The sequence below is a fragment of the Hetaerina americana genome, unplaced genomic scaffold, assembly GCF_022747635.1.
Source record: "Hetaerina americana unplaced genomic scaffold, ioHetAmer1.1.p SCAF_12, whole genome shotgun sequence".
In the NCBI taxonomy this organism is placed as follows: Eukaryota; Metazoa; Arthropoda; class Insecta; order Odonata; family Calopterygidae; genus Hetaerina; species Hetaerina americana.
Window position 1 is genome coordinate 27,595,695 of NW_027286292.1, and position 23,540 is coordinate 27,619,234.

Below are 23,540 nucleotides of genomic sequence, written 5' to 3' on the forward strand. Positions count from 1 at the left end.
GTTGTAAAATAAATGCCATGTGGCCTCTCAAAACAAAGTTCTTTTGAACAAACTTTCCATCAAATTAAACTAAACTTTATCATATTTTTATTAATTTTAGAAACACAGTTTGAATGATTTTGGAGTATAGTAGTGGTCAGTCGGTTTTAAGTTAATCCTATGCAAGTTGCAAATTGTTTTTTTCCTTTTAGTATTTTCATAAGATTACCTTTTCTTTCAATTACTAACTAATCTCTGTTATGTTATTTCTAAAAAATTTCAACACTCCAATGTGGCGCAATATTTGGCTTCTCGAGTTCCATCGCAATTCAATGTTCATACTAAAATCACTGCAGTAAGATCCAGTAATTTATTGAACCGTAACTTGTTATTTTGAGAACATCTAGGAAATTAGACCCATGCGACGAATCCAGTGACACGGCTAAATTTTCCCTTATATTACCTCATTGAAGTCAGTAAGTTTACATGGTTAAATTAAATTCACTAGTTTTTTCACTAGCCGTTTTCGTTGTTTTCAAGTGAGAACTTCATAGCTTAATAATTGTTTCTTTTCGTAATTATTTGAACAATCTGGAGAAGCAGCGAAAGAATACGAAAAAATAGAAAAACGGTGAATTTAAAAGAGATCTACTCAGAGATGTTTTACAGCAGATGGAATTTACCGAGGAAATTGATGTTGAAATTAAAATAAGATTTAAATGTGGAGAAAAACATCGAACAATTGAAAATCTTCATCCCATTGAGAAAACGGAGAACTACCACCGTGCACCTTTTCGGATAGGATCAGTGAAATGGGAAGAGCAGAAGGTCGACCCCCTCAGGAGTTATAAATCAAGCAGCGACATTGAATAGCTCTGCATCATCCTATGGCACCTGTGAGGCATTGAGCGACGTGGTTAACATTCACTCTGAAGTGGAAAGAAGGTGGGTGTGTCCGGTGAGGGGCGGGGGCCTTGCGAGGTTAGGAAAAGAGGGAGGGAAAGAGTGCGGATGGATCGCCACAGGGTTTCTGACGCCCTCTGCTAGGTGGAGTCCGAACCAGTCGTTAGCCCACCTCGACCCTGTCTGTCTCTTGTGGCGCTAGTGATGAGATAGTTATGGATTCCAGGCGGTTGAAGTGAGTAGGGGAAGATGGTGTGCCCTACGATTGCCAACGATATATACTTAAGCCCTTCTACAGTGAGTGATTTTTAAAAGTCGTGTTGTGCCTTTTGGGCCATAAGCTGTTTTAAAAAAGTAGTTATTTGTATTTCTAAGAATTTTAGCGAAAATTATTACTTTTGGTTATATCGAGAACGTATAAGGAAAGGAATCGTCAATAGGACAACATTTAACCATCTTTCAGATAAAGAAGGGGATCCCCGTAGTTCGTCCCTGAAACATTCACATTGGAAAGTACATTTCTACATTCAATAGTTTTTTTCTGTATTTAAAATTGTACAGAATTGCCTCGGAGATATAATTGATACCGGCATAGTTACGCGACTTGTGAGCAGGCTTTCTACTTTGAAAACCCGGGCTCGATTCTGGGGCGTGACAAGGGGTCTCTTGTGATGTTGGTGTCTCTATGTGTATGTTGTTTGAAGAAAATTTTAAGTTCAGTACAACGTTCATTAAATGGGTTAATATTCATTTCGCTGGAAGTTTTAACCATTCGTATAGTTGATTATACGTCACTGATGTATATTTATTGAACGCTTTTACACATACAAAGTTTGACACACATTTAGTACACACACGCTGAGTATGTTCGTCTTCTAATTCAGATGTAATTGTTTTCTTAGGATTGTGTTACAGAGGAAGCAGGGGAGGCTACTTTCATTGACGATGGTTGGTTGGAAACGTATGTCATCGCTGAATTTCGAGTGTGGCAGATTCTCCTCTTAGCAGGAACAATGATAACAACAATAGGTAAATTATAGTTTATTCCATGAAGATGTATTTGATTACCATGGGTATAGTAGCAATTTCCAAGAAAAAAAATTGCGCAGAATATAAGTGGCGGAATATTTAACGGGTATAATTAATCTTTTAAATTTTATAATTATTTCACTCTGTCTCATATAATATTGTTCATCTTTTATTTTGGCTAAAATGGTAATTGTTGAAAGCGTGTGAAAAAGTTGATGATTATGCTATTTATTGATATCTGTACCCTACGGTATTTTGACAAGGGTTAAGAGAAAGGTTTGGGTGGAATATTTCAAAAATATCATGAGAAAATACAATTGAACGCTGAAATAATTTTAAGATTAAATAAAATCCATTTTCGATATGATCTTGTAATCATTTTATTAAATAGCTGGTCGTTTACGTCCACAAATTAACGGTGGTTCGCGTGCAAAAGCGGGAAAACAGAACTAATAGGGATCATTATGCTTCCTGCATATGTGACCCTAGATGTACAAGATTTGATCTACAATTTTATCATGCGTCTTCTGACTACCAATATGAATGTCAAATATCCGTAATTTTGAAATTTAATGCTGCAGGCCTGCTTCTTTTAATCTGTTGATTTAGATGTCATTATAAAAGAACAAAATATAACTTAAAATAGTGCATGGAATACACTTTTTCCTAAGGTCTAAAATTCATGAACAGATTTACGAGTGAACATTTCGTTTCACCTACTTTAGATAGTGTATTCAGGGCGATATGATAATCTGGGCCAAAGTGTATCGTTAGACTGCTTAAAAATCAACAATATCATTTATTAAACCTTTATGAGGTTATATTTTATTTAGAAATATTTCAAAAATACCAAGTTTCTCTTTGATGATCAGCAGGGCATAGATTTTTGGCCATTAGGGCCCAAATAGTTATTCTCAAGGGTTGAAGCTTCAAGATGCAGCTTCGTGTGGAATTTCCCAGAAGAACATCTGCCGAAGTTTCTTTGAACATCAATGAAATTAACTTTTACAATCGCCTTTTGAAAATCCTCTGCTCATTGTTAGTTAAATGTTTTCAATAGTGCGTGCAGCCAAAATAAGGGACTATTCGAGAGACGCTTACGGTGGTTACTGCGCGACACCAGTTATAGCCTTACGATGGTTAAATCTTCACCGCTCGGGTGGACTATTGAAACACGACGACAAACAGAGTTCCCTCATTCCAGCTAAATAGCGCAATGAGTTTACTTGGAATAATTTTTTGAAAGGAGATTAAATATATTCTTTTTATAAATGAAAGCAGTAATGAGTTTCACACGATAATTGTCTTTGGAATTTGATTATTAAATCAATAGCTGAGCGCAGTCATCTTCATGTTTCTACTCCGGAAAGCGTAATTAAGGGGCTATTTCCACTGCCATTTTATGTTGTCACACACAATTGTCTTTCGATTATTTTATTCTCTTTTGCGATATTAACCGTTACTATTAGGAGACCTTTAAATTAAATGTTTTTGGAACTTAAAAATAAATAGAACTAAATTCTTATTCAATCGAGGTAAACTATGGAATGCTTTAATGGCAAGGCGGACAAAAAATTGAATTAACCAGCTATTCAAAAGTCTCACGCCCCTCCAGTGTCTTCCAGAGTAATCCTGTGCCGACTCACGATGCTGGAAGACTGCAAAATCACAAATTACTTACTCCATTCCATTTGTTTTTCCGTTTCCAGTGACGTTCCTCTGCTGCTGCATACGCTTCCGCATTCCGCGGACAAAGCAAGAGATTGAGTCGGATTGGGAGCGCAGAGAAATGGCGCGGGAGTTCGAGAGGCGAATGAAGAGGATCATGGGACCCGAAGAAGGTTCTAAACTGGATTTAAGGAAAGGTAGAATGGTGCAGGCATTTTCACGCCGGCTGGTTTCTGCCCGGGGCACTCAGTGATGGACATTTAGGCTGCTCTGGTCAGCAAACCCCTCCTCCTGAAAATGCTCCTCATTCGGGGCTCAGCCAAGATGTTGACCCTTTACCTTTCAGATGGGTTTTTTTCTTACTTTAAGTAAAAAATTAAAGCAATGAAGTGATGATGTGATTTAGTTCACTAATTTTAAAAGCTGAAAAATAATGCTATCTGGCTTAAGTGCAGAGTACAAACACACGCAAGTTCTACCTACTAACATTTCACGAGTAGAAGGCTGTACTTGGATTTAAGTAACGGTTACTCTTCGCAAATGTGAAAAAAACATGTGGTAAGAATTTTGAAGCTATTTTTTCCGATTGGACATAAGTTTATCAAAACGAAAATATTCATTCGAATATTTTTTTAAAATATAAGCTCCTCACTTTACCCAGGCAAACCTATTCCCTTTACCATCCTCCTACGATTCTGAAGATTTTCCGAAATTTATTTTCATTGTTTTCCGTGGTTAGATTTATAATCCGCTTACATATAATACGATTACTTAATGCACAAAATCTACTCAAAAATGTTTACACTTCCTATAAACTTTCAGTGGCATAACTTACCGTCCGAAAACTATTTTGATCCCAGTGATCAAACTTATATCCTATGCTAGTTTAAACCATCAACCATAGCGCAAGGAATAAGCAAAAATTTGAGTTTTGGACTTTCCAATCAATAGATAGAACCAGTTCGTATTACATCCTTCCTAAAAAATTGCAAAAAAATATGTAATCAATGAAAAGGTGGGTCACTCCTGCTTCTTGAATAATCGATAGGACATCGTGAGTGATAAACAGTTTCACGTTAAATTGATTACCTGTTAATTAGTTACTTTTAAGATCTAGCGCTGTCACTTTCATAAAATATCTGTGTTCTTTTAGTATGAAAAGTGCTTGATTGTGTGTGTTCTACGAATTTTCACAATTCAAGGAATATATTTCAATAAAACTATGGTTCTTACTTATCCCTAAGTAAATAAGAAAATTAAATATAAAAATAAGAAATAAAAGTCTCACGTTACGGGAAGAAGGAATTGAATGGCTTGAAGGCCTTCCTGTTCAGCCTAATAATATGCGATGTCTTATAGCTCGGCATGCATTTTAGTACTGAAGAGAAGCCATATGAATGATGCTTGAAAATTTTAAAATATTTAACTAGGTTAGAACTTTTCTCCAATACCTATAGTTACTTTTCCTAATCAGGAATACCGATCTCTTTTTTGCATTACATTTTATCTCTTATCGGCAGAAGCTTGTCATCGTAAGAACTGTACACTTCCTGAATGTGCAGAGGTAAAGATTTAAGCGTCCAAGTAACGTGGCTCCTAAAATATTTTCACACCCTTTCGTCACGAATATTGGTTATTTCAGTTCCTTCCTATGGAGCAGGTCAAGTCTCATTAAGATATTATTTCCGATTAGAAACTTATAATGTAATATGAACTTGTTGCGTTATTTTAATGTATTCGTGTCATTCATATCAATGCAGTATTATGGGAAGAGTCACCCCCAGCCGTATACTCTGATAAATGGGCTAAGGATAGGCTGTTTGCCTTTTTATTTATTTGTTTATTATTTTTTACATTTTATTTTTTAATTTGAGTTATTTATTTATTGATTTACTCCACATATCCTCTCTAATTTCCCTCACCCAGCCTTGTAACTCTTTTTATCACTGTCATAACTTCTTCTGATTATTTTCCGTATGATTGGATTTAGACATATAGACCTCCATGTATCAAAAAAGGGACATCGAAAGCAGTAAAAAAAACTACAGGAACCGTTAATGGGAAAAGGAAAAGAAAACCATAGATCACGGATGATATGATTAGCAGGATGATAGACGTAGATTGGAGGATTTTAAAATGTAGGTGTGGAGAAGGAAGTAGAAGTTGAAATAGACCGAAAGGAAAACAAACGAGGAAAGGCAAGTTTACACAGAGATGAAGAGGGACTTGTTTTGGAGAATGATGTTGTATTGTGTTTTATTATCAGATATCCATCTGGTTGTTCTGTCCATCGAAAACCTCCTTTAACCGGTAGATTACCTAAGAAATAAATATTCTTTAACCTTTAACCCCTTAGTCAAATAATTAATCTGATATTCTTGGATTTGGAATAATTAACTATTGACTTCGTTGATTCCAAGTAGACACGTGATTGAGTGATCTAAATTCACTATGGAATAGATGCGTTGAAAGGGTGTACTTTTAAGGAGACATAACATTTTGTAAGAAAATATTAAACGCGACCCCAAAGTCAACCAACATTTTCCAATATCATTTCCCTATGACCCATGCCTAAGGCTCAGAAATTATGAATATAGTTTACTTACAAGAATATATTCTAAAATATGATAAGGCTATTCTGCCGACTACATTCTGCTTTAGAAGGTGAATTCTGTGGTAACACTTACTTTTGATGTTTTCCACAATAACGGCTAGTTAGACTACGAGGAATAAAAGCTGGCGGATTTGGGAATTTTGAATAGTGCTAAATTTTTCTAAGTAGAATCTGGGCCATCAATAGACGCACCAATGGCAAATGGTTAGGTATGTAAGGACGAATCTAGTTGTATCAACACCCTAGCGAACTAATGCTGTGCTTGTATTCATTGGTAGGTTTGAGAATAAGTTCTAAAAATTTATTTGCATGTGAAACGGATGAAAGCTATTTTTATTTTCTTATTTAAAGGGCTTGAATATCTTTACGATTACTTTTTTGCTGTCTAAATAAGACCTAATTTATTAAGTTTATAACATTTTTGTGGTGACGTGATTAAATACAAACCACTATAATCAGTTATCGATAGCTAGGAAATTCAAGTTATCTGTCTTTTAGTACTGCAGGAACTGTTGGATTAAAACCCTGAGTTAAGAAATATATTGGATCAATAATTTGTAAATTTTCCATTTTCAAAGAATGCACCGTTGGACGTTTACCCATTATTTCCCTAACATAGGACCAGAATGACTTTGGATTTGACTCAAGATATTCGCTGAGCATTTTAGATTTAAAAGAGTGTAGTGCTGTGCGCATAATACTTTTCGTCTGACTACGACATTCTTTTAGTTTCTGTTTGGATGTATTCACATATACTGTATCGTCACTTTTCAAACTCTTTTTGAAATTTGACTGTAGCCTTATTTGCCCTCTTAATGCCGATATGACTTCTCCGTTGTACCATCTAGTTTCCTTACCATCGCATTTAAGTTTGGATGGGATGCATGTCTTCATTCCTTCGCGTAAAATATTTAAGACATATTTTAAAGTGTTCTTTGTATCGGCTGTCATTGAGTTGTTGAATAGATTGAGTTATCTAAATTCACTATGGAATAGATGCGTTGAAAGGGTGTACTTTTAAGAAGGCATAACGTTTTTAAGAACATATTTAACGCGACCCCAAAGTTTCCAAATGTTTTCCAATATCATTTCCCTATGACCCATTCCAAAGGCTCCTAAATTATTAATATAGTATGCCACAATAAACTATTGGTCTCTGTAGTCCATATACAGCTGTCCATCCATGGTTATGTGTATCCTTACGTGTATATCTACTAAATCTCCATGGTGAGTCACATTTAAATACGAGGTCTGTTAAAAAAGTATCGCGACTTTTGTGTTTTTTGCAAAAATTGTTTATTTATTCATGAAAATCTATTTTGTCACCTTCATAGTAATCCCCATTAGATATTATACACTTGTGCCAACGTTTTCTCAATCTTTGAAGCACCTAATTCAAAAAATCATGTTTTGTGATCTTGTGAAGCTCCTCCTTCGATGCAGTCTTTATCTCATGAATCGTAGCGTAGCGACGTCCTTTCATGGGCTTCCTCAGTTTCGGGAACAAGAAAAATTCACTGGGGGGCAGATCTGGGGAATACGGTGGCTGCGGCATCAATAGTGTGTAGTTTTCGGCCAAAATTTCGCGCACAAGTAACGATGTGTGAGCAGGGGCGTTGTCATGGTGCAGAAGCCAATATTTGTTCTTCCACAAATCCGGTTGATTGTGGCGGATTGCTTCGCGCAAATTGCTCATAACTTGCAGACAATATTCCTTATTTACCCTGTGGAAATAACTCATGATGCACCACGCCCCTTCAATCGAAGAAAACTGTGAGCAAAACTTTCACATTTGACCAAACTTGGCGCTCTTTATTCGGTCTCGGCATTGGGATGAATGAGCTTCAGTTTCCACGTCATAACCATAAACCCATGATTCGTCATCAGTTATGACCCGTTTGGGAGGAGCAAATTTGGGTCGTCGCGGACAGATTCCAACACATCATTAGCAATATTAATGCGTTGCTGTTTTTGGTCGAAATTGAGCAATTTCCGTACGAATTTCGCGGTGACCCGTGTCATACCTAAATCATTGGTAGAAATCGAATGGCACGAGCCAATCGATATGTTTAGGCCCTCAGCAACTTCTGTAATGGCGATTCGACGATTGGCCAATACTATTTTCTTGACTTCATCAATGTTTTCGTCTGTTGTTGACGTGCTCGGGCGTCCGGCACGCTCTTCGTCGTTCATATCTTCTCAGCCCTCTGCAAACATTTTGTACCACCGATAAACGTTGCTTCGGTCCCAGGTAGCTTCTCCATATGCCACAGTCATCATTAGGAATGTGTCCGCGCACTTAATTTCGTTTTTTACACAAAATTTGATACAGATTCTTTGATCCATTTTTTGGAACAGGCACAAATCGAAGACAAGCCGAAACATCTGTCAACAATTATCTGAACATTCAAAATGGCAGAATTTTTCGGCATGAGTGAGAGACAAAATTACCAACATAACACCACAAAAAAATCGAAAATCAAATATACTTACTCCGCAAAAATTCCAAATTCGCGCTACTTTTTGAACATGCCTGGTACAATTCAGTGTTTTTCGTAATGATTAGCAAGTTCCCTCGACTTGAAATCCTTCAGACCTTACTTTGAGGAACAATTAAATGATTATGAACTAACTCTGTGATATTTCACTAATTTTTACTCTCCATGTTGTGATTTCAACTACGCGGTGAGTTGAAACTGACGATGTTGTTGCAAAAGTCAGCAACTGTGAGTGGAACTTTCAGTGGAACGTGATAGATAGAGATAAACGCTTCTCAACGCTCAAGAAAGCATGAGAGACCGCACGCATTCTTCATGTATATATTACTCTATGATCAATTAACCCATAAATTTTCAATGCTGTTCTGCAATATTTAATAAAAAACTGTTATTAAGGTGGAGAAGAGATCCATTTCTTCCTTTTCTACCTTATAATTCAACGATACCTGCGAAAAACATTTATTCCATTTAACCGATGTAGGTGAAACGCCGTCTGCTTTTGAAAAACTTCTCTCTTCGCTTTCCTCCTAAAGCATCAAGAAAAGTGCATTAAACGTCATTGGAGCTATTTCCGTAAGGATTCTATCGAATTTACCTTAGGAACGTTTTTTGTTCCTTTATTTCCACCCGGAAGGTTGGACGAATCTGGTATTTGATGAGGTTCTCTAATTGCGTTTGCCTGGAATTGGTTTCACTTCTCAATAGACAGAAATATTTTCCCTTTTCGAACTCCACATCACAGCTCTGAAAGATATTATGCGTACATTATCGCTGAGGCAGAAAAAGAATGCTGGAAAAGAATTTCCTGTGAGCGATGAAGAATTTTCCTACGTTTTAGTTAATTTTTTACTTTTTCCTTCCCATACTCCGACATTCATTCCATTTGGGATAATTTCCTGTGTCATTATCCCTATCCTAATTTTCAATTTACTGTGGTGGTTGGTTACATTACTAACATAAACAAAGTAAATGGGCATTGATTTCAGCAATCTAGAGTAAAATGCTTAACCCGAATGACCTCGAAATGTATCTTTGGAAGCCTTAAATATCTTACATATATAAGTCAATAATATTGGGAAGGAGATTTTCAAAACCACCATATCTGTATCTCTTTGATAAAAATGGCTCCTCGAGACCTTTCTTTTCGCTCTTTTCTAAGGAAATAGAGCAATGACTTGCCCATTTACAATTTTTTCTTCGCCTGAATCAGATGCAAAATCCTAATCTATACCCAAGCGAATCTTAGAAGTGACTTGACTAAGCTGTATAACCTCTTAACAAAGAAACTTAAAAGTCAGCGAGAATCCTGAACATATTACGTCTTTTAAGATATGAAGATTTCCTGTTATTACTCTTCATTTGATAATCTACCTACTTAAGAAGAAGTCGCGAAAAACTAATTTCTTTGAAGGCGTAGCTGAAAGGGACGGTTGTCAAAAAAAATCAGAGTTTTCAACTCGAAGGTCAATTTGATAGATGAGCGTAGAGCTCAGCTTGTACTAAGCCCAAAGCTGGTGAGGCTTAGGGTGCCCAGAGGTGTGGCCGGGAAGCGAACCCGGGCCCTCCGGACAGTAGTCAAACGCTCTACCCCTGGACTTACAACGCCCAGATGTTTGTTAACATTGAAATGAATTTGATTAAACTCTGTGAAACTCCGTATCACTCGAAAATGCCCGAGTGCTGAGACGTGATAATTTTCTCTTCAGTGTTACGTCGAAAACTTCCCACAGGCATTAGACAATCAAAAACACCTGATGAAGACATGCTCATCCACTTCAACAGGATTTTGAGTGCCTTTACGTTTTTTTCTCCAAAGTAAGTCTCTAGATATTTTAAATGTGAAAAATATTACCTCGGTGTGTGCTCCTAAGATATCGTGCTGTTTGTTTCTCCTAAGTCCCAACCATGCGAGTTTCGGAATAACCCCGATGGTTTCTTCGTAATTTTGAGCGAGAGAAAGATCTAAAAATATCAGAAAATTTTCCATCTTATGTTTCCGGAAGTGCGCTTACTTTGGTAGCTCACTTGTGTTACAAATGTGTCAGATAGCCTATAATTATTTTAAGCCAACAATTTTTATCCCTAAAGCAGACACACACTAACTAAATCCACGTAATAGTCTTTTACGTTCATTTAGTTCCATACACATCTACGGCTCACACGACCTTGTACTTGTACTATTATATTTTTAAGTGCAAAGCATCAAAATTGTGAAAGATATGCTTTATCATAGATGAAGTCGTGGTGCATGTTCGATGGCTATGAAAATAGGAGCCGAGTAACATCAACATCTACTTAATACCCCGCAAGCCACCGCAAGGGCGTGTGGCGGGGGTTGTTAGAGCACCACCCGTAATTAAGAAAAAAAATCGCATGCAAAAGCTACAAATTTATACAATCCACAAACAAAACATGGCATAAATTCATGCAAAAACCCTTACAACCCACGCACATGCAAACACTCAAACTACCAACTAACAGACGCATGCACTTACAAATATACCTTATGTCTTTGCAATGTTTAATTTTGTTCCGAATTGTTAATTAAATTTTTTTAATGTTCCTAAAACGACTTCGGTTTCTTACTATTATGATTCCTGATTGTTCGGGGAAAGAGTGAGTATTTGTATCTGTACTGGAATCTATCTCCCTCATTTTATCTTTTGGTCTGATCTACCTAAGTAATGTGGGACCATTAATAATTCCTTTAGTGTCATCGTTAAACTCGTTTGCTCTGAACCTTTCTAAAAGTCCAAGTCTCGCTCCTTCTCTTCGTATCTCAAGTGGCTCCCAGCCTAAATCCCCTGAGTCCTGTCACAGTTGTGGTATTATCATAACAATTTTTAGCGATCTGGCGGATTTTCTCTGGACTTTATCTAATTCTACTGCATTGGCTTGTGTGTTGCTTCTACCGTTCTAAGTATATTGTGAATGAAAAGACCTAATTGTATTTCGCAAGATCTGCTCTTCCTAAATCCGTGCTGGTTGTGGCTTAGTATTTTCCTACTATCAAGAAATCTCATGATGTTAAAGACAATAATGTGTTTTAATATTTTACAAGAGATGGAGATGAGATTTTAAGGAAATGGGTCGGCAATTGCCTGGTTTATCCCTATCTTCGCCTTTATAGATAATAATAATAAACAATTATTCTTATTCTATGCATTATGTAAACCTGTTTCACTCCAAAGGTTTCAAAACCTCATGTAACATGTATTCTGCTCCAAGGGACTTTGCTCCCAGAGCAATAAAAATTGTTTATTATTATTATTTATAGATGGGAGTTATATGGGCTAGCTTCCAATCGCGAGGTTTTGAGATTCTTCTATCAATTTTAGAAAAACAATATCTAAAAACGGGAAAATGACGGCAGATAATTCCTTTAATATTTTAGCAGGTATTTCTTCCAAACTAGGTGCTTCGTTTGCTTTGATATTACGGAGGAGATTTTCTATTCCCTTCTTTGTCAGTGCTATATCGCTCATGTGCTCCCCAGGTGGGTATTGAGGATCGTTTGGTGCGCTTGTGCCTTTATTGTAGACACTCTGGAAAAACGTATTTAAAATATTTCTCTTTTTCATGCTGTCTGTAATAATTTCTCCGCTTTCCGTTTTCAAAGAATGTACAATTGGATTTTTACCCTGTATTTCCCTGACTAGGGACCAGAATGACTTTGGATTTGACTCAAGATATTCGCTCAGCATTTTAGATGTAAAAGAGTGTAGAGCTGTGCGCCTGTTACTTTTTGTTTCCCTACGACATTCTATTAGTTTCTGATTGGATGTATTCACATAAACTATATCGCCACTTTCTAAACTCTTTTTAAAATTTGACTGTAGCCTTCTTTGCCCTCTTAATGCAGATCTGACTTCCCCGTTGTACCATCTAGGTTCATTACTGTGGCATTTAAGTTTGTATGTGATGTATGTCTTCATTCCTTCGCGTAAAGTATTTAAGAAATATTTTCAAGTGCTCTCTGTATCGGTTGTCTGGGTGTTTGTCTCATACTTAGTTTCTTTGCACATAGACTGTCATTTTATCTTTCTCGTCGGGGTTTTGAAATTTAAAATTTATAGATCGCTATGTACCATTTTCCAGTACCGTAGATTGGCATTCGAAACTTAATCGAAAACGTAATATTATATTTATGTACCGAAGGACAAAGTAATGTAGTCGATGGTACTTCGAGTACTAAGAGATCCTAATCTCATCTTAGATGCATCCTTTATTGGTTGGAATTTTTCCTGAAAATCTTTACTTAGCTGAAAAACCTTAATTTCAGCTGAATTTGCCCAATTGTAAAAACGTTAGAGAAAAGGCCAACTACTCAAACGGAAGGATTAAATTCAATGGAAAATTGAGAAATCAGAGAAGGATAATTGAGGGGCAAGCTCATGAGCTTCACTCTGAACTAAAGGAGGCGAACTATGTATGAGTTTAGGTCACAGTTAACCAATAACTACCTGCGTCAATGAATCATTATTTTAGTTCACCAGACGAAATAGTCCATGTGGAACCGTTCAGGAATGAACTGCTCATTTCATGATGTGCGAAAATGGTACCCCCCTACTCCGTATTTTGTCTACGTTAGGTTAACGGGATGAATGGCTGTTGGACACTTAATGGTTATCCTGTCCAAAGACGAATTCTCCTATATGCATGCTATGTATGCTGGTATGTATTTATAAGCCATTCAATTACGATGGAAATATGTATCGACAAACGCACATGACAAAACGAGTTGTTTCGAGCCTTAAAAAAATACTGTTTATTTGCTCAATAAAATATTTAACATAGGCCCAATCGGAGATAGGTACCGTAGGATCCAAATGACCTATATCTAGTATTCCAGAAGAAGGTGATTTTACTATAATTCATTATATTACTCTGATCTTTGGTAGAAAAAGTTGATAAAATGAAATAAATGTTGTGAATGAGTGGATATGTTAAACACAGTTTGGGGAATAGCTAACAGAAGCCAATTTTAATGAGCACATAGCAGGCTCGTGCTATGTGGTCAGGCCTCAAGTATGATTAAATTCTTTTCGAAATATTTTTGCACATTGAATGAGTTTCCCTGTTTACCTGAATTTCGTTGTCAATATTTTGTTTTAACACAGCTTTGGAGAGGGTGCATGCCGATGTTGTCCGTGAGGAGGAGGAGAGGCTGAAGAAGGAACGGGAGCAGGAAGTCAGAATTCGAATCCGTGATGGTGCAGATTACAATGAGAAAGACCCAAAAGGCAGTTGGAGAGTTACTCCGTTGGAATGCGGAGCCAACAACAGTCTCCTTGGTAAGAAAAGTGCCCTTTGCACTCTTATTGCAAGAGTGTGTCTTGGTAAAATGGAATGGTGGCTTGAGGGAGGAACCAGTCTCACCTCTAAAAAATCTAGAGCGAGTGATATCAGACCAAAGGCTGGTCATTGTATTTATGGGGTGATTAGTAATTATTGGTGATTTAACCATTAATATTTTGATATTACCACAGTAATGCAAGATATAAATGCACAAAAACGCACAACACCCAGCTAAGTACACGCTTGTTAGGCCTTAAGTTTGTTTGGAATTATCAGGGATTCAGGAAATGATACGGAGAAAATCACCTCGAGCACATCTTTATTCCTTACGCTCTCCCTTCCGAATGTGTTTAAAAATATCCCTTAATTTACCAAGGATGCCACGCACCATTCCTAGCGACGGCACTCCGTGTCGTGTACTTTAGGTGTAGGTATTTTCTTTACTGCGTACTTTTCTAAGAAAGTTCGCTAATAATTAGCTGGGCCCAAATATGACTAAATTGCCTTCATTTTAGCTGGCGTGGTAAAACTTTTCACTGCCTCAATTTCTACCGGCGAAGGAAAGATACCGCTCTCCCCAATAATATACCCTAAATAATTAATTTATATTTGAGACAACTAAATTTAATCCATCTTAACAAGAGTGTGGTCCCCCTTTTTTCTCCTAAACTCTTTGCAAACAGAGGTTATGCTCTCCCGTGCCAGGACTAAATAAATGACATCATTCAAGAACACCAGGGCCTGAGTGGGTTTTTAAACCTCTTAATCCTCAATCCCTCACCCGTTGATTTTTCGCAATAGTATTTCGGTGTCCAAATGGCATTTTTTCATGCTCCTAATGGCTATTACTTACGCTAAACGAGGTTTTCGCTTGGTAAACCGGGTGCTTTTGAATTTGACGATACTTGGATTTTAAACCCTGTATTATAAAGAAGTTATACCCTTCCAAATGTGTGTCGATGATATTTTAGCTATGATAAATATTCTCATTGGCTATAGCATTTAGCGCCATAAAGCCCAGACAAAACCGAATATTTGATTTCCCGTCCCTCCATTTATTAAGTACAATCAAACAGGGGACACCAAGGGGCTCTCACTAGGGACAACTATTCTTGCCTATACTTGTTTAGACTATTCTTGCCTATTCACTAACTTTTCGGTGACAGCCTTTTCATGAAACTGGGAGCGATATGGTCTACAGCTCATCCAAGAGAATATGGTGGGAAGAGATTTCTGTGAATGGAGGCATTCCCTTCCCTGAAAATAGACCATGATATGATTCTAAGAGTGGCTAAAGTACGAGGCATATTCATTACGTAAGAGCCGTTTGCTTGTATTTAAATATTGGCGCTTCAGAACACAGTTTACTCCTACATCATCATCTACTGATTCATTGAAAAGCTATAGCAGCATTTGTTTTGTTTCAGAAGTCGTTTGCTTGCCCGTGCATGCAAACAACAATGTCCGCGACAATCGTTCATCCCGCCAGCTGTGAACTGCGTTCTGTCATACGATTCTTGTACTATGCAAAAGGATTGTCGGCTGCTGAAATTCATCGGGAGTTATGCCTAGTTTATGGACCTACAGTTATGAGTGAAGGAAAAGTTAGAAAATGGTGCCGTGATTTTAAAAATGGACGAACAAATGTCCATGACGAAGAGCAAAGTGGCAGGCCCAGTATTCTGACCGATGAAATTGCTTCCCAAGTGGAAGAAAAACTGTGATATGATCGTCGATTGACGATTAATGGCCTGCCAGAACAATTTCCTCGACTTGGACGCACTACTGTCTACAATATTGTCACGGAAAACCTAGGATACCACAATTTGTGTGCAAGGTGGATACCGAAACACTGCTGCCAAATCCAATAAGAAAATTCAATATTTTCGTCGAGAACTCTTTGACCACCCGCCGTATAGTCCTGACCTTGCACCTAGTGAATACCTCCTCTTTTTGCACTTGAAACAGTTGCTCGGTGGACAACGTTTCGAAACCGAAGAGGAACTCAAGAACGGCGTTGTCAATTGGTTCAACTCTCAGGCGGCGAGCTTCTATGCAGAGGGGTTAAAGAAGCTGGTGCAGCGGTACGGAAAATGCTTAGAAGTGAACGGCGATTATGTAGAGAAGTGAAGTAGGTTTGTAGCTAACTAAAAGTGGCAATTAAATGCGTTTCATATGATTTTATTTTTTCCTGTGACCAAACGGCCCTTACTTAAAGAGAATGCCTCGTATATCCTTCTCGGACTCTTTTAGACGATTCAGTTTCTCGGAAAAATCTATGTCGGTACTTGTATGCCTCAATGATCTCACCCATCCCTCCACTTTTCGCAAGGGGATAGCTTCATTCCATTACATAATAAACGCAAGCTGAAGCGTGCCCTAATTTAAAGTGAACTCTTCGTTTTTATAGCTTTCCACCTGCAAAAATACTCGTTCACCTTCACTTACGCGTCAAGTAACCCTCGTAACGTAAAGATTTCCGAGGTCTTTCGTTAAGAGTTCTGTTGCAACCTCGCTGCCGATCTACTCCTACCCCCTTGCAATTTCAATTCGATTACCCTTTTGCTGCGCGGGGGAAATATCTCCGAATTTGGGAGCCGTGTACAAACGCTCCGGTCTGTTTCTAATCTACGACCAACATTCATCGTAACTTCCTTTTCACCCTCGGCGTCCATTATGTCACCTCGTAACGGCCACAGCTGACCATTAACACTAAGAAATCCTCGGCTATCATCTGTTACACCATCATGCGTTTTTTAGAATGCTAATACCAGGATTCCATCCAAACCACCCAAGTCATCCACAACCTGTATTCTATGGTAATGGCGTTGATATCCTACATTAAACTAATTGTTTTTTCCTAATAGTCCCTCTTTAGATCGCCTGCGATGCAGTTAACCATGTAATGGGGCCTTTTATTCCCTCTGTGCACACAGCACGCGTTATCAAGGATATTTGCACTCCCCTATTGATCAGCGCCCAACAAGAACATCCTGAAAAGTTAACTTCCTCAAACAAGTCACTAGCTTCCCTCCCCGGTCTACCTTCGGGAGGAGCATACTAACTAGGAGCCGCGGTGGTCGTTAGCGCCGGCCCCAGGGCTGTCTAATCCTCTTGCTCATAACCGGGTACCCAAAACGGTAGATTGGTGATAGAAACTAATTGAAAAATTGAAAATCTGCCCTGACCCTCGGCATCGTCGTCATTTAACTCTTTCCGAAACAGAAAAGCTAAGAACGAAGTTTTAATATTTTTCCCTCGATATTAGAAGTTTTTAAAGTTTGTAACGTGTCTGCCACAACCGGGTAACCACCATTCAAAGAATGCATTTTTGTCATTATTGCTGTTATTCATTAATTACTGAATGAATTTACTGTGGGGAGATGCTTAACCATGACTAACACAATACATTGATATTAATAAACATATATTCATGGTAGTAGTATTTAGGGGAGGATACCTTCCTGCTATTTGCACCTACATTTTCAGTATACTCAACAGTTACTCCTTTAAAACTTTCCAAAGTATCACTCACACTTGTATTTAAATATTTTTGTGTTATATATTTTTCTCATTTCTCCTTAATCAAGTTCCAATTATCCTCAAACATGCATGCATACTGTATTCTTATATTTTTTGTCTTGTAGCATTTTACTTATACCCTCAGCTGCTTTTCCGATCTACTTTTCTAATACCCACTTTTCACCAAGATTCAAGTGGTCTCTTCCACACTCAGCACTTCTAATTGCCCCTCTGTCTTTCACTAATGGATTCAGTCTGTCATCATGTGTAGCAAAACCAATACCACTCCAGGAATCACCTTTTCTTCAAGCATGCATATGCATAGATTTAAGATTAGACCATGTAGTCAAGCATAATAATCCTTTGTCCATGCACACCCTTAACAAGTTTTCTCCATTGGGGTCAGCAAATGGCCCGAAAACTTATTCAGAGGGGTCCCTTCTAATGAAAACTTAATCCTTCTCTTCTCTTTATTCTGTTATTCTTTCACTAGGGTCACACTCTTTTGTAATTTTTCTAATTTTCCTCTGAATTCATTCTTTACACATTCTGTTCCACCCACCAATATCAGCAACACAATGCTCCCTACAATTGCATCACAATTTCCTTCACGTATGTAAAGGACATCCATTCATTTAACAATTATTTCATTCCATGTCTCTTGTTCCTTCCCATGCAAACCCCTCCCCTTCCAAGTATCAATTATGTAGGCCTAATACTTAAATTAAACTCATTCATAGAGTTATTCTAAATATGTTTACAGTTTGACATTTGGTTGATACTCTTTAGCTTTTATTAATGAAAATAAAGGAAATTCCTGAAAGATAAGATCCAATTTCTATCATATTAACAATGAATTTCTTTACTCCCATGAAAAAAATCACTCTGATTTTTTCCTAAATTCAAATGTAATGGAGAGTTTTCAAAAGGAAATTCTGAACATCCTAAAGAAAAATTTTCACATGGCCTATAGTGTTTTTCAAAAGCTAATAATGTAAACTTATAAACCTTACTGATTAGATTAATACCAAATAATAGAGCACTATATTTCTTTGTTTATCTTTTCCTAAGGAAACAAGAGTGATGTGAAAGGAAGTGCAAATAATCCAGGATTGGGTTGGAAAACAACTACAATGATCACCAGGGTATTTTACAACAGTACAACTGCTAGAAGAAACAGCTAAATATATTGTGGAAATTAAATAATTTTACCTTAGTTTATTTTTCTCTGTAGTGTCCTCTATACGGGAAGTAAAAACATGGCAAATCAAAGTAAAATTAGCATGCTAAAACTGCATAAAAGTGCATTAGTTCATCTTTTTAAATTTTGTTTTACATTAAAATAACATTAAATATATATTAGTAACATTTGCCTAGTTCTTTGGAAGTTTAAATATTTGTGGGGTTTTCAAGCAGGTAAAGGGAAGTTATTTTTTGCTGGTCCCAAGCAACCCTAATAGGAGTTCTCAAATTTTCTTTTAAAAAATTATGGCTGTAGTTATTGATATAGGTCTTTTGATATGGCATGGAGATTCATGTACCTAACTATAAAGTCATGTTATTATAAAAATAAGAGTAAATCAATAATATTTATCTAGCTACCTTGTATAAATCATGCTAAATGGCCATTGCTTGGACAACATAATTCAGTTATTATGATTTGTGACCACTGTTGTACCATTTGAAGGTTATCAAGAAGTGACTGCCTAGATGTTATTATTAGTATGGTACAAAATAAGCAGAGGTGACACAAAATTTACCAGTTTACCATTCATCCACCAATACATAGGTATCTATTTACTTTATTTGTATTTTTGAAAAATTAAGCTTATAGTTGCCCAGTATTCTCTGTTTACTTTTCAATAAATATTCTCCTCCTTTCAATAAGTGATATACTCCGAGAGTTAAGTGCTCCTTACTCTATGGTAGTAGCAATGGCAGGCTGGGCAGTGTGAGAGAAAGGTACAGTCAGATAGATGTCTGGAAATTTGCCATTGATGTTCCCTGATTAAAATGAAAGCCACTTTAAGGTCCAAAGTTTAATATTTCATCTGATAAAGGTTAGATGACCTAAAATTTTCTCATTAGAACATTCAACAGAAGTCAAAAACATACAGTAAATAACTGCCAAGTGAAGCAAAATGTGGACTTCACTTTGGCAACCCAGTAAACCAATCCAATCTCTTGTTGAGTTTGTTCATTAAGCTTATTTTTATGTGTCTTACATCCAAAATTCATTGGGTTCCTTCTTCTACTTTTACACTAACAGAGAAGTGATTCTAAAATAAACCTGTTTCAGCACTGTTTGGCATCTGAAACCAAAGATGCTGCACAATAAACTTTGAGTCACTATAAATTTTCAAGTAATATTTACAACTACAGACGCCAATCTTCAGCAGTAGTTTACTTAATGGTTAGTGGTTTGAAACCAGAAACAAATTTTAGTTGTTATGGGCAGTAATTGACTAAAATCATCATGCATTGCAGTGCTACTGTTATTATAAAAATTATTGATAAAGCTTCACATGTGTGACATTATTATTATGTGCAAAATAGAATAGCATATTTATTCTGTCATTACTGTTCAATATCACGCATTCGTATAATCCCCATATTCTACCAAGGACTTGATTACAGATTACCTTTCACTTATTTAAAAGTAAAAGAAATGTTCGATAATTGAAATACATTTATGAAACACCTTTTCAAAATAAATTAATGTTAAGAAAAAAATGTTCTTTATTTACATTTTTTAGATGCATTAATTAATTTGGTAAGATGTGTATTATTGGGACAGCTTAGACCCTCATGTCAAAGTAGTTGATATACCTGTCATTGTGATGACTAACTGTTCTATTATTGAGATAATATTTGATATGTTTATTTACTGACAAATGCTATTTCCTTTCCAATTTGCACATTAAGTTCCAAAACAAAACCTCTAATTATAAGTATTAGAATGGTTTTCATGAATTTTGTGACATCTATCAGGAATTTCAAGCTTCACTGCCAAGGAATGGGAAGCACTCTATCTTTTGCCTCAATCCTACATGGCATTGTAGAATTTATAGATTCTAAAATTTTCATCACAAGATTTATGGAACTATTGGGAAATATTAATACTGAAATGATTTTGTATGGAAGCCAAAAAACTTTATTTGAAAAAACATCAAATGCAATCAAAATTATTTTTAAGGAATTGGTTCCGAGTGTGGATCAAACCCAGTTGAGAACTAATCATAGAGCAGATGCACCATGCATGACTTTTTTCAAAATTTTCGTGCTGGAAAAAAGGTTTTTTTCCTATTTTCCAATTTCATCCTGCTTTCAGGATGATATGCATTCAGGGGCATGTACAAGATCAAATATGTCATAATGAATGATTACGCAATGTTGCTAATCAAAGAGAAAGCTATACTCATTAAACCTAGAAAACTAGTAAGGAAATTGAAGAATAAATTCTTGAACTCTTCCCTGAAGAACATATGTAATAAATCTGCCTTCATACAATATTCTCACAACATTTTATCACAACATTTTATCACAACATTTTACTTTGACTATCTTTAAAATACAATGAAATGGATAGTTCATGAGTAAATATCTATGTAGCTTCTGCTATTCATCCAATGTAATTTGCGCTGCTTTTGGAATACTGAAAAAAATTAACATTATAAATATTCAACAGTTCAAAAACTAACGCTTATGTTGATCATTTTGAAACTTTATTAAACAAGTATACTGTGTGAGCAATGTGCAACTCATTTTAGTAAAGGAAATGGCAATATATATAAGCGTATACCATTTCTTCTCCAAAAATGGCTAGGCTATCTTCATATGGCAAAGAATGATAACCAAAAGTTAGGTGTAATAATATTTTGAATTCTGTCAGTATATCTGCCCATTAACAAAAAATGAATTATTTTGGAATATGATGACTGGTTGCATTTCCCTAATCAGAGTGGAAATGTCTTATTGAAGTAGCCTTCTCACTCTTTTTTCTTTTCCTTTGCATTTGTGCCGACATAAAATTCTATTTTCTAACGAGCATCCCTTTTTACCTGAAGAATTAACTATCAGCATGCAAAGATTTTCAATAAATATTTAAAAAAATATATCAAGCCAAAAGTTAATGGTAAAATTAATAATTGAATTGAGGTTTTAGAAATATGAACATTTTGGCTTAATGTAATAATATTAAAGGTTATACTAAGCAAGACAGCAGGCATTACAGTCAAAATTAAGATGAAATAAAGGATAAGGAATATTTCATAGAGCATAACTAAGTATTAGAAGTTTTTGAATGAATAATGTAGAATAATGATGAATATTGGAATGAATATAACTCCGTAAAATAATTGGGTATTCATCACATTTCTCAGTTGGTGAATTTTTGCCTCTGCTTTGGAAAAAAATATTTTCTATCTGGTAGAAGAGCTTGTGCCCAACCTTTTGGTTTTTTGCTTTAATGTGTCTCTGATATCACAATGATTAGTCATGGTAAATAGTTACTTTCCTAGGTCAAAATTTAAGCTATGCAGAACTAAGTGCTTTGGTTCTCTCTGCAGGAGAATTCCATAATGACCCTACACCCATTGTTTTTGTTTTGCCAGGACTCATGAACTACAAACATGATATGGTGGAAGGGGTTGTGTGTTCTGATGATCCCTAGAGCTGTGCTGGTGGGAGTAATGACATTTCCAACTGGTAGGGTCACCAATGCCAGTAAGGTCAAAAGGTAGGAGCCAGGCAAAAGGTAGTCCATGCAGTATCAGTTCCTCAATGAGGCACCTACAAAGGCATATGACTCCAGTGAGGTTACCAATGAGTGAGAGAGAGAGATGGTGTCATGGTCATATTAAAACCACTATTGAGGAAAGCAACAGGGAACCACCTCAATAATTATCCCATGAACCAATAATGGACAGGATAGTTAGAATGAATCCTGATAACAATGGGACTCAGCTCAATTGGCCGCGTGTCGTGCCCGGCAGTGGGAGAGGCAAGACTACCATGATTATCAACCCACAAAATTCCTGCAAAATGAAAGTGATAGTAGCAGCACAGAAGACACAAAATAGGACTAAATTAGTTAGAATAAGGACTTGGAATTTTATAATGATATTGAGGGTGGGAAAATTAGAAAATAGTGAGCAAGAGTTTGAGAGAGGAAATAAAAATGTTTTAGGTATGCGCAAGGTGAGTTGGAAGGTTAATGGGAATTACTTGATTCAATGGATAATTGAAGGTCCATCCTAAAAATAAGTGGTCTTTTCCTTGCCATCTTTTTTGACTCGAAAAACATTATCCACAAAGAGTTTTGCCTCAGGGGCAGACAGTGAACAGTATGTTTGAAGTGGAAGTCCTTGAAAAGCTGCAAAAAAGAGTGCTACGTGTCAGGAAGGAGAACTTTAGCTAGTGATGGCTGCACCATGAAAATGTCCGTCCCGCACCACCTTTCTCATGACTGAGTGCCTAGCCAAGCACAATATGGTAATGCTGCCCCAACTGCCTACAGCCCCTATGTGGTACTTCTGGACTACTATTTGTTCCTAAGAATAAAAAGAAGCTTGAAAGGCTACCATTTTGGAATGTTGGATAATGTCAAAGAAGCTGTGAGGAGGTGCCTAAACTAGGTTCCCATTGATGCCTTACAGCATGTGTACCATGACTGGCAGAGGCACTGGTATCAATGCACTGATGCACAAGGGTGCTATTTCAATTTGGAATTTGAAGAATATTAGTTATTTGTACTTTTGATTTGCAGTGGTGGGGGATGAGAGATTACTGTTTGGAGAAATCCCAAGGAGGCTGGAAAGATAGATTCAGAGCGATTTGATTAAGAAAGGGATATTGAAGACAGTGAGAGAGGGAAGAATGTTAGGCAAATGAGGAAGGAGTAGGAATGGAATAGAGATTTTGGATGGGAAGATGGGAGGACGGAAGTATGCGGAAATGAAGAGCGACTTACTCTAGTGTTGGATGTCAGGTTGTTTTGTTTTGTATAGGCAAGGGGGCTGTCACTATAC

The 23,540-nt window shown here is 36.7% G+C and overlaps 1 protein-coding gene across 1 annotated transcript; it reads left to right on the forward strand.

Moving 5' to 3' along the window:
- Nucleotides 1-1,099: 1,099 nt before the first annotated feature.
- Nucleotides 1,100-18,695, forward strand: LOC139685824 (uncharacterized). The gene is made up of 4 exons (XM_071582942.1): nt 1,100-1,179; nt 3,621-3,776; nt 13,812-13,985; nt 18,583-18,695. Coding segments are annotated over exons 1-4 (444 nt in total). The 5' UTR covers nt 1,100-1,178.
- Nucleotides 18,696-23,540: the final 4,845 nt, after the last annotated feature.